The sequence below is a fragment of the Marmota monax genome, unplaced genomic scaffold (assembly GCF_021218885.2).
Source record: "Marmota monax isolate L192 unplaced genomic scaffold, Marmota_monax_Labrador192_F-V1.1 WCK01_AAM20220418_F8-fsc00005, whole genome shotgun sequence".
NCBI classification, from domain to species: Eukaryota; Metazoa; Chordata; class Mammalia; order Rodentia; family Sciuridae; genus Marmota; species Marmota monax.
In genome coordinates, this window is record NW_026692254.1 from 29637299 (window position 1) to 29649720 (window position 12422).

At 44.7% G+C, this 12422-nt stretch overlaps 1 protein-coding gene across 2 annotated transcripts in view; it reads right to left on the reverse strand.

The window, feature by feature from the left end:
- The window catches only part of Ap3b2 (adaptor related protein complex 3 subunit beta 2), a 43630-nt gene extending 39747 nt beyond the window's left edge, over nucleotides 1–3883 (reverse strand). Inside the window, exon 1 of one of the 2 annotated variants that reach the window (XM_058577473.1) lies at nucleotides 3863–3883. Coding sequence is in view for 1 of the 2 variants with exons in the window: in XM_046438255.2 (XP_046294211.1) it covers nucleotides 2950–3062 (113 nt within the window). In the remaining variant the exon portion in view is untranslated. Of the gene's footprint in view, nucleotides 1–2949; nucleotides 3283–3862 lie in introns of those variants that run through there. The other variant, XM_046438255.2, reaches the window with a different exon arrangement.
- Nucleotides 3884–12422: the final 8539 nt, after the last annotated feature.

Here is a 12422-nt window from a genome sequence, read left to right on the forward strand (position 1 = left end):
CACCTCCAATCCCACAGCCCAACTGGACCTCAGGTCCCTAAGAACTGCTTACCCCCAGAAATCTTGCATGTATGTCCCCCTTTCATGCTTCCCCCAAGCCTCTTGATCTTCACTGCCTTTCCAGAGCCAGTATCTTGAGGTCTTCCTTCCCATTAGCCTTCTCTGATTGATCTCTGCTTCTTCCCTCCCAGGCTCCAGGGTCCCTCTCTCCATCTGTTCTCTCTCACTCTTGTCCTTGGTCCTCCTGTCCCACTGCCATCCACTGCCCCACCCTGCTTTATTCACCATATTTTAAACCCCTAGGACCATCAAGTCCCAGCCCTCAGCCTTGCCCTTTCTCTCAAAGCTATACTATCTGCCTCTCCCAGAATGAAAGTCTTTAGAAGAAACCCCCTACAGCTCCCCACCCCAGGCTCACACACTTCTGCATCTACAATATGTTCTCTCTTCTCCCTATGGGCAGAGCTGATCCTCCTTGCACTCAAGCTAGTTCATTCCTATCAAGGATGAGGCTACTTCATTCCCTTCAGTCTTTCTCTTGCTACTGGCTCCTTATCAGCACTCAATTTTTTTTCCTAATAATAAACAAACAAAAATAACTGCCAAAAAAATCCATGAACTGATAATCTCCTGCAGCCAACTCTTTTTCTTTTTCCTTAAAAACTACTTAAAAGCAAAATTCCCATTGTATATTATTTATTCACCTCCTATTTGTTCCTTTATTCACTTTAACCTGGCTTTAGATGTTGATTTAGAATATATATGTCATGAAGGGTCATGATCTCTGCAACTTACACCATTCAACCCAAAATAGACATGGAGAGATGGCTAGATAAAGCAAGCAAGTTATCAAGGATGTTTGATTCTAGATGGGAGATATATATATATATATATATATATATATATGAATAAAGCAATGAATATATATATATATATATATTATAAATTTTCTGACTGTTTAAAATAATTCATAATAGAATGTTGGGGACAAATAATCTGGCTCCTGTTGTCTTCACTTTGCCAGAACTGGTCTCGCAGGGCAGGAGGTAGGCAGTGGAATGGGAAGGAGTTGACCTCTTTGTGAACCAATAGTCTCAAATTTCTTATCTTGTTTGACTTGGTCCTAAAGGGCATAGACACTACTGTTCACTTTCTCTTTCTTGAAATTGCATTTTATTTTCTTCCTGCCCTTTGGTTCACTTCTTCTCAGGTGCCTTGAAACATTCCCCTAGCTCTCTATTTGCCTTAACATTAGTGTCTTTGAGTTCAGACTTATGCCTGATCTGAATTTAGACCCTTTCCCTGATTACTTTCACTGCCTCCTATGGCCTTAATTAACATATATGTTAACAATGTCCTCATCTCTCTCCTAGAATACAAATCCTACTACATTTGAATACCACTCAAAGTCTACATTCAGTCTTATCATGTTCAAAGTTGGGCTCAACACTTCCACAAATTCGTTTGTAACATCATCTTTATTTTTAATTACACTGAATCCTGCTACCATCTATTTGGCTGTAAGAACTAGTAACCAGAGTATCATCCTTAACTTTTCCCAGCCACTTCCTCTTACCCCTATTTCCCAAATCCAATCATCGAGTCAGGTCTGCTCTTCTTCACAGTCCTTAAATTCTCTGTCCTTCTGCTCTAGACCACTAATGTGAACTGCCTGTCAACTTCAACATCCCCATTACTTATTTCTTGCTTGGTTCAACAAACCCTCTAATCTCTTCTCCACAGTCCATCCTGTGAGCCTTTGAAAATACAAACCTGATGGTGATAGTTTCTTAGAACCCTTCAATGGTCCTTCCTACCCTCATTTCTGGTCACACGGTACTAGAACATACAAAATTTATAACCTGGATTGACTTAATTCTTCAACCTTTCACTCTTGGCTCTCCACTTTCTCCTATGGCTCCCCACTTTTTTGCAGTACTGGGGACCAAACCCAGGAATGTTTTACCACTGAGCTACTTGTCCAGCCCTATTTATTTATTTATTTACTTACTTTTGGTAGGGTTGGGGATTGAACTCAGGGCCTTGTGCATGCAAGGCAAGCACTCTACCAACTGAACTACATCCACAGCCCCCCTTTTTATTTTTTAATGAGACAGTTTCTTGCTAAATTGCCCAGGCTGTCCTCCAACTTGTGATCCTCCTGCCTCAGCCTCCCGAATTGCTGGGATTACAGGTGTTCACCTCCATGCTCACACCACAGCCCTCTTTATACTGAATTGTCACAGACTGCTTCATCTGTGCTCCCTCTGGAGCAACTTGAGGAAAAGGACTTTCTCTGTGTTCACATCTGTATTCAGTGACTAGCATGGGACTCTACATGGTAGGCCTTTAATAAATGCTTGTTGCAGAATTTACACATAAACAAATGAACAAACGAGTCAAAGGTGGGAGGAAGTTAAGGTAGAATTGAACTGTAAGGGCAATGTGGGCAGCAAAGGTGTGTGTGCCAGATGCCTGACGGCAGATGGGAGCCAGAACGAGAGAAAATGAATTTGTAGGAGGAGCCATGCCTGAGAATTTCTGCGTCTACATCCAAGGCCCACCTTCCTGGAGAGGCCCGAGGCTCACACTCAAGTTCACAGGCTCAGACCCCTCCCCCACTTTTTTTTAAGCCAATCAGCCCTACGCGAGAAAGACTGGGCGCCTATAAATCTGAGCTGAAACCAGGAGACACCTAGGACTGAACGGGACAGGTGGTCCTCCCGAAACCGAGCTGGTTGGCCCATCCCCCATCAGCCTACACTCCCACCCCGGATCCGGGTCCAGGTGGGTCCCTAGGGATTGAGTGGCGGCTCTGGGGCCCCGGGCCGCCGCGAGAGGGGGCTGGGCGGGCTTCCGGTCGGCTCGGCCGCAGCGGGCGGGCCCGGGCGCTGTCCATGGTGCCCACGACATCCGCCAAGTCCCGGCCCTCGCGGCCAGCTCCCTCACCGCTTGTAGTCGGAGGAGAAGATGCCGCCGCTCGCCGGGTCGTGGCCGTACTCGGGCTCTCCAGGGCCAGCGGAGCCGCCCTTGTCTTCACTGTATGCAGGGGCGGTCGACATGGGGGGAGGGGGGCTGGGAAAAGGCTTCGCCAGAGAGGAGGCCGCGCGGCCGAAGTCCGGCGGAGGCCCAGGAACCGGGCGTAGGACCTAGGAGGGATCCGCGGCGCAAGCCCAGCTCCGCAAAACTGCAAACTGCAATGGTGGAGGCTGCGCTCGGATTTATCCCTCTCTGCCTCGCTTGGAGGTTCTTAAAGGCACCAGCGGCCGCGGATCTCAGGGCGTGTCGGCTGGGGGCGGGTGGGGAGGGGCTGCAATGTCTGCCCCGCCCCAATCTCGCGGAAATCTCCCCCGCCCCAAGGCTGGTTCCGGCCCTTTAAAGGGACCTGAAGCACTCCACTTCTGGGGACAGGTGTGGCTGTGGCAAGGGGTGCACAACGTCTGTACCCATCCCTGATCATCCGACCTGAGTGGAAAGACCTCTAGAGGGTTCCACACGCTCCTGAAGTGGAGGGTGGGGAAATGGGTTGAAAGGAAGGCTACGTTCCCAGGCCTAGGGGAGAAGGAAGCACCACACAGAAGACCAGCCACAGCGACCTAAGGATGCTTCCTTTCCTGTCCTATCTTTTCTAGAAAATCTAGGCTCCTCTGATGTCGTTCTGCCTTTTAAGTGGGAATCTGAATAGCTTCCTGGAAGAGGTGGAATTTATGGGCAAGCACCGAGGAACTCTTACTGGGCTTCTGGCAGACAGGAGGGAGACAAACCAGAGAGGACAATGAACTCCCTAAATAAGCTTTGGAAAGTACTTTAATGATCCTTTCTGAAGCCCCCTCTGGCCACCCAGGAGGGCACAAGGTCATACCTAGCCCATGCTTAGCTTCAGGTCCACCGATGCCTAAGAAGAAAGGAAAATGGAAGAGATCAGATTAGGATCTGCCAGTACTCCTGGAAGTGATGCCTCTAGTTCCCAAGGCCTGAAACACCCCCAAGGGCCAAGCAAGGAGGGTCTAGTCAGAGGAAAAATAGTGAACCAGGCTGGGGAAAGGGATTGGATCTAGATGAGCATCAGGTTGGGAGACTGGAGTCTCTTGGCTGGACTTGGAGAGTGGGAGAGTTCCTAAGAGCTAAGTCTTGATCTGTGCACTAGGGTCCTGAAGTCTCCAAGGCCAGAACTGGTGGACCTGGTTGGAAATGAATGGGGCTTAGAAAGTTGGAGCTTGGCTCAGTATTGCGTGAATGGGAATAATGGGGGCTTGACCAGGACTAGGATGGAAGCTGGACCTGACTTGGAGGTTGGTAGGCTGAAGTAAATACATATGGCCAGGATCTGTGAGTTGAGGCCTGGGGCCTACTTGGAATGGGCACAAAAGGGTTTCAAAGAACCTGGAAGTTCAACAAATAGCCTAGGCCTATTTGGTTCTGGGGGCTTTGGACCTGCCAGACTAAAGCAGATCTTGAGTTTGGAGGAATGAGGCCTCAGTGGAATTGAGAGGAGAGGGCCTGAACTTTGCAGGAGCAGTTGATAAGGCTGTTAGCAGGCCCTATTGGGGTGGGATTCTGCATGAGTAGCTGGGCTGTGCTTACTGAGTTGGGGTTTCTGTCCAAGCCGAGCAGGTGCAGTGCAAAGTGCACACAGTTGTTGCGTGTGGGATGATAGGGAGGTGGATCTGTATCCATAGCTTCGCGTACTCGGAGCTCCAGCAATGTGCGGTTAATGCCACCTCGTCGACGAAGCACACGCCAGAGGGACCGGGAGCGCAGCATTGGGCCCTGTCCCTGTTTGCATACAACTCCTTCCCAGGAGCCCAGAAACTTATGTGGCCCACAATTGCCAGGTATCTTGCCTGTGGGGATCACGGGCCAGGTACACATCAGAATCATCTTAGGTGCTATACTTAGCAGCTCCATACCTGTATTTCTTTGGATCTGGAAGCCCTGGTACCCATATGCTGGCTTCCCAATCCCCTATCTTCAGAGACCCACACCCCCTGCCCAGGACCACAGCCTGCATCACCATGTAGCCCACCCACTGGTGGGGTGTGCTTGGCTGGGCAATCTCTCTTTGCACATTTGAGCCTTAATTTCAGCTGAAGACACTCACCCTCAAAGTGGATGATTTCTCTGTGGCCACAATATACACCCACATGGGCCCCACACCAGCGTCCAGTTGGGGACTGCAGCCTAAACAGGAAGAGGTCTCCAGGCTCAGGATCACTTTGTTCCAACTCCACAGCTTCAAAGTGCTGACCCAGGAAAGCTTCTGAGAAGAAGAACTGAAAGGTTCTGGATGCCCCAATAATTGACTGGGAGGAGAAAGGAAATAGACTGCAGGGCATTTGTACAGACCTGGTTGAAGAGAAGCTGGATCATTCTACTGATCATAAATGGCACATGATTTGGGATTGGACCTAGGCAGAATGTCTTCATTGCCCCACATTTGCTTCCCTGACACTGGGACAGCCCAAATTATCCTGGCCTTGAGCCAGGCTGAGAACTGCTCATTTTCCAGCAACTGGGACCTCCTTTCCATCCACTTATGTCTTCTCATCTCAAAATTTGGCCATTCTATTCTCTTCCTCTGCCCCAGGATCCCTTTCTCCAACCATTTCCCATCTTGCCATTCCTGAAAGCAATACTGGGGACTGGGTGTCAGCTGGTACCTGGACTGAGCTGGTGACCTGAAGAAAGAAGAAAACCTCAGTGAGATCTGGACCCAGGACAGATCCCTCCTCCCAAGTCCAACAACCTTTTTTTTTTTTTTTCCCTAGAAGGTTTTATTTTTTTTAATTAGTTGTTCAAAACATTACAAAGCTCTTGACATATTTCATACATTTGACAAGTCCAACAACCTTGACAGCAAATATCTATTGAGCAGTGGCTCACTGGATCCTTAATGTAATCTTACAAGATGGGTTAAGTATCCATGTATTTATGTGTGTGCGTGTGTGTGTGTGTTGTGTGTGTGTATTGCTGGGTATCAAACCCAGGGCCTTGCACATGCTAGGCAAGCACTCTGCCACTGAGCTACATCCCCAGTCCTTTTTGTTTTGAGATAGGGTCTCACTAAATTGCCTGGGCTGGCCTTTAACTTGGCAATTCTCCTGCCTCAGCCTCTAAAATTGTTGGTATTACAGGTTATGCCACCACATTTGGCCATTATCACCATTTTCAGGATAAAGAAACTGAGGTTCACAAACTTTACCAGAGTTCACACAGCTAATATATGCCTACATGACTTTGTGTCCTGTGACCCTGGTATTAAACATCAGTCACATATTCTTCTTCCATAAAACAAAGTGAGAAAGGTAGTTTAGTTCAGGTTTCTCCTATCTCTACTGGGAACAGAGGGATTTGGGGGCTTGAGAGGATGGCTCCATTGCATGGGCTATGCTTATGCTTTGGCCTCAGAGACTGGGGAAGGGGGTGGGCCTATTGGGCCCCTGAACTCTCCTTGGCTGACAGAAGAGCTGGGAACAGGAAGTGACCCATGGTACCAGGTCTCTGGGCATCTTTGTGAAGAAAGAAAGGGTTGACTCCAGCATATCTGACTTGGGTAGGAAGGACTCAGATTCAAATGAGGCGCTGCCCAAGACCATGATGCATAATGCCAGCCACTATGTGGTTCACCATGTGTCTACCTTGACCCTTCTTTTCCCTCCTGGCCACAGCCTATAATATCCTTGCTGAGTGAGCCCCATTTTCTGACTGGACCTGTGGAAGACTCAGGTAACCAACTCATCCCAGTCTGTCTGACTTTGCATGTTTTAAAGTTGAAAGTCTTGCATCCCAGGAACCCAGGAAAACTTGGACAGTGGGTCACCCTTGACTTCAGAAAACCACAGGGAGAACTCTATCATGTGAACAGCACTTTGGTCTTGAGTCATACTCTCCCAATATCTACTAGGTAGGGAGTGCACTTTCTTCCTTCTTCATTCTCCCTCAAAACCTAATGGGCTAAGCAGATGTTACAGCTGTGGAAGAGGATGGACTGTCCTAGCCCCTGTTGAGGCAGCAGGCACCTGTCTGGAAAGAAGACAAGATGAGCCAAGGACTTCTGCTTTAGTTACCTGGGATGTGAAGCTCATCTAGGGAGAAAAACAAAACAAAAAACAACCATCACTGCCTGACTCTCTGCTTCTATCGTCCCCCAAAGGCTGTATACTATATCAGTGAGTTTGTCTGTCTATATGCTGGTGTATGGCCTCAATTTCCTCATCTGTGAACTGGGGACAATAAAGTTGGAGGGCTGGACATCACATAACTATTGTAAAGCACTGGACAAGGCAAGAGGGCAGGGTTTGTTTATCTAAGATCTGCTCCTGAGCATGCAGATTTGGGTGCCAAGAGGAGGGTGGGGAGAATATATCTTTCTCAATTCAGAGGAGAAGAACAATGGGCCCTCAGAGGCTGGTGGCCTCCCTGTCACCCCTGCCCCAGAACTCAAAGGGAATCACCCAGCTGGAAAGGCCCTGAAAAGCAGGGCCCCACCTCTAACTTTCCCTCTTAAAGTTCTCACTGGGGTTGGGCAGGGAGACACTTTGGCCACTGTCAGCTGAGCTCCTGGGTCAGAGTCTGGACCACAACATACCCCTTCAGATAGGGAAATCTATGTCCACACGTGGTTCTCTATTCAAAATGATAATAGCATTTATTGCCAGAAACTGTGCTAAAGCCTGGCTTAGCTCTGACAACATCAGAAGGAGATAATGTTATCATTGTTATTTTATAGATGGGGAAACTGAAGTTTGGGGAAGTTGCTAAGTTTACAAGATAGAAAGTGGCAGAACCAGGATTCAAGCTGAGATGATCTGGCTTAGCTTCTGTGTCCTTAACCACTGTACAGGACTTCCCCTCTTATACTGTTAGCACAGGGGTCTCCCTTCCCCCACACTCTACCACCAGGAAGCCCTCAACCCCTATATCCTTCCTGACCTGGTGAAACAGTCACCCTTCCACTTGACTTTCATTTGGCTAAGATATCATTTCCTTTTTAAGAAAGGAAAAGGAGCAAGGTCCTGGAGTTATGAGAGCCCAGGGGACAAGAATTCCAATTTTAGGGCACTTCACCTGACAACCCTGCCTACTCCATTGGGGTTCCTTGCTTGCAGCCTGAGCTTTCCCTCTTCTCACCTTGGCTAAGGCTTTCAGGGGAATAGAGTAGTGGGGGTGCCTGCAACCGGGAATAGGGTTACATTCTCTCTGGGGCACAGGGCCCTGCCTTTCCTCACAAAACCAGGCCTCTACAGAACCTCAACCCAGTGGAGGCATTGTAGCCACCCATGGCCATGATTTGGCCTGAACTCCCAGCCTCTACCCTTACCCTTCAGTCTTGCTCTGGACAAAGGGACCTCTATGGAAGGCAAGGCTTTGGGGTTACTGCTCCCAGCTAGTCATTTTTAGCCAGAACAAGATCAGAGTTCTTATTGTGGCTTTTTTTTTTTCACAAGAGACTTTGGTTACAAAGTCCCCCTCTTGGCACACAATGATCCTACCTGAAACTAAGCCCCCAATTCAAGCAGCTCACCTCGTAGTGGCCCCGCTCCACACTTTGTAGAATCTTCTTCTATGGCCAGAGCAGAGAGGAAAAGCTGTCCATCCCTTGGGCAGATAAAGGGGCCAAGCAGGAAGCCCTGGGGCCCTGTTCTGACATCAGTGCCTAAGCCAGTCCGGACAACAGCAACCCCTCCCCCTATACCTCTGGGGGTAGGTGAGAAGCCAGACACTAAGCGTGGGGACAAGGTGGGTAACTGGTGTCCTCTTTCCCCTCCTCCTGATGTTCAACCCTATGCCACCCTGCTTGTGCTATCACTGCCACTTGCACCTGCTCTCAGCACTGGCTCTTCACCTTTCACTGGCCTCCTGGGTGCTCAGATGCTTCATACCTATGGTCAGAGGACAGTGTCTTATTTCAATCCCTTTAGATTTAATGAGGTTTATTTTATGAATTAACATATGGTTTATACTGGTGGATATAATATGCACACTTGCAAGTGTGTATTTTGCAGATTAGGGTATAGTATTCTATAGACATCAGTTAGTTAGGTGGTTGATAATGTTCAGATCATCTATGACTTTATTGGGTTTTTTTGTTCAGTTTTTCTGTCAGTTGAGAGGAGAGTCAACACTTCTAACTATGATTATGGGATTTTCTATTTCTCCCTTTAATTCTGTCAAATTTCACTCTGGATATTGAAATTTCATTATTAGGTATATAAACATTTTATGATTATTATGTCTTTCTGATGAATTGATTTTTTAAAGCCTCTTTTTTAATCTTTATTTTGTTTATTTATTTTTATGTGGTGCTGAGGATCGAACCCAGAGTCTCACACGTGAGAGGCGAGTGCTCTACTGCTGAGCCACAACTCCAGCCCCTGATGAACTGAATTTTTATCATTATGAATATTCCTCTGTACCTCTACTAATGCTTTTTGATTTGAAGTCTATTTTATCTGACCCATTTACTTTTAATCTATTTATGTCTCTATATTGGTTTTCATTTTTGAGCTGGTATCTCACTATGTTGCCCAGGCTAGTCTAGAACCTCTGGTTCCAAATGATCTTTCACTTCTCAGTCTCCTCAGTATCTGTGCCTGGCTTTGTGTCTTAATATTTAAAGTGTATCTCTTACAGATAGTGTCGAGTCATGCTTTTAAATTCATTTTGGTATTTTCTGCCTTTTAATCTCTTTTGTCCTTAGATATTTAATGTAATAATTGATATGGTTAGATTTAGGTCTACCATTATTTATTTGTTTTCTGTTTTTTCCTTCTGATTTTTGTTCCTTTGTTCTTTCATTCTTGTCTCTCTCTCTCTCTCTCTCTCTCTCTCTCTCTCTCTCTCTCCCCCCCCCCATTTGAACATTATTAAGAATTCCATTATTTCAGGGCTGGGGATGTGGCTCAAGTGGTAGTGTGCTCGCCTGGTATTGTGCGGCCCGGGTTCGATCCTCAGCACCACATACAAACAAAGATGTTGTGTCCGCCGAAAACTAAAAAATAAATATTAAAAATTCTCTCTCTTAAAAAAAATAATTCCATTTCAATTATCTATTGAAAATTATCTGTTTTATATAGTAGTGTTTTCTCTGGGGATTACAATATAACTACTTAACTTTTCAGTCTACCAAGAGATGATGTTGTACAAGTTCATGTAAACTGTAGCCTTGTGATAACATAGGTTCATTTGCCACTATCTCCTGACCATCTTTTATGCTGTTTGTCACATGGATTTTAACAACATATATTTTATACTTCACAAGAGTTATATTTTTTGCTTTAAACTGTCCTACATGTTTTAAAGTAAGTGAGAAGAAAATCCATTTATATTTATTCTGATATTTACCATTTCTGATCCTCTTCATTCCTTTTTAAAGGTCTAAGATTTTTTTTCTCATCTCATTTTCCTTCAGACTAAAGAATTTTCTTCAGCATTTCTTGTGCAAATCTGCTGCTGTTGAATTATTTTAGTTTTATTTGGAAACCTTTATTTTATCTTCATTCATCCTGTTGGATACAGTGTTCTGTATTAATATTCTTTTTTCTTATGGCTCTTCAAAGATTTTTCTCTACAAATGTCTGAGCTTCATAGTTCCAGGTGAGAATTCAACAACTTAAATTGTTATTCTACACATTATAATGCATCATCTCTGGCTGCTTTAAAGATTTTCTTTATCTTTGTTTTCAGTAGTTTGATTATGATGTGGTTTTCTTCACATTTATCTTATGCTTCCCTGGTATTTTTTAATCTAATTTTTGTCCTTTACCAACTTTTGCCATTATTCCTTTGCATTTTTTCCTGTTCTACTTTCTTTCTCCTCTTCTTCTAGAACTCCGGCTAATACTGTGACCTTAACATTGTTTGATAAGATTTTTTTAGAGACTGTTAGGTCTTAATAATTATTTGATTTCATTGACCTCTTTTTATGACACCCCAAATTTACTATTAAGATCACTCTTTGATTGTTGATTTTAATTTTTTTAGTTCTAGAATTTCTATTTTTAAGTTTTCTTTTTTTTCTCCCAAGTTCCTTATGAATATTTTTTTCCTTGAAGTCCTCTGTAGATGTTTATAACATCTGCCCCAAAGTCACCCCTGCTTCCAACACTTGGGCGATCCTAGCATCTATGTCTATTCACTTTGTGTGTGTTTGTGGGAGTTGTACAGGGACTGAACTCATAGGCATTTGGCCACTGGGCCACATCCCCAGCCCTATTTTGTATTTGATTTAGATACAGGGTCTCGCTGAGTTGCTTAGCACCTTGCTTTTGCTGAGGATGGCTTTGAACTCACGATCCTTCTGTCTCAACCTCCCAAGCTGCTGGGATTATAGGTGTGCGTGGCAGTGCCCAGCTATTTCTATTCACTTTTTTAAAAAATTGTTTTATAGTTGTAGATGAACAGCATGGCTTTATTTTTATTTACTTATTTTTAATGTGGTGCTGAAGATTGAACCCAGTACTTCACATGTTCAAGACAAGCTCTCTGCCACTAAACTACAGCCCCAGACCTTCTATTCACTTTTATACTGTTGAATTACATTTTCTTTTTTCCTTTTTGTATATCTTGGATTTTTAAAAATCACATACTGGACTTCAGGGATGATACTTAGTAGAGATTCTGGATTCCTTTATCTTTCCCTGAAGAATGTAGATTTTTGTACTAGCAGGCAATTGAATTAATAGTTTGAATGTGACCTCAAATTTGTGGGGTCTTGGTTTAAATCTCTATTACAGTGATCCTAAAGTGTTATCCTTATTATTTAGGGTGAATTCCTCAGTTCTCAGGAATAGTCTTCTAAGGCATGGATCCTGTGGTATTTTAGTGGACAGTCCAAGGCATTTATCAAATCCCTATCATTTGTGGAAATTAAACTACAAATTATGAAATTCTTTTTGGTAGTCAGTAGCTGAAGTATATGTTATTTTCTTTTTGCCTTCCAGCTGTTGCTTTCTACTTGGGTTCTTGGAGTTGCATCCAGTGGATATGCACTAAGGGAGCATTCAAGGACTTTTGAGGGTTTCATGTGTAGATTTAGGGGGATCACTCTATGAAGATCCCTCTTTTCTGGGATATCTTCCATCAATTTATAGCTGCTCCAGAGATCAGCAGAGTAGAACAAGTAGATCAGGGAGAAGGAGGAAGGGAAGGAAAGGGGAGGTATGGGAAAATGAGATTGATCAAATTATGTACATGTATAATCAGCCCCACCATAAAATATAGTTATAATGCATTATAATTTTAAAAAATACATTTCTTAAAAATTAAATCTTGCGGGGCTGGGTTATGGCTCAGTGGTAGAGCGCTTGCCTTGCAAGTGTGGAGCCCTGGGTTTGATTCTAAGTACCACATAAAAATAAATAAATAACATAAAGGTATTGTATCCATTTACAATTGAAAAATATTTTAAAAATCAAATTTGG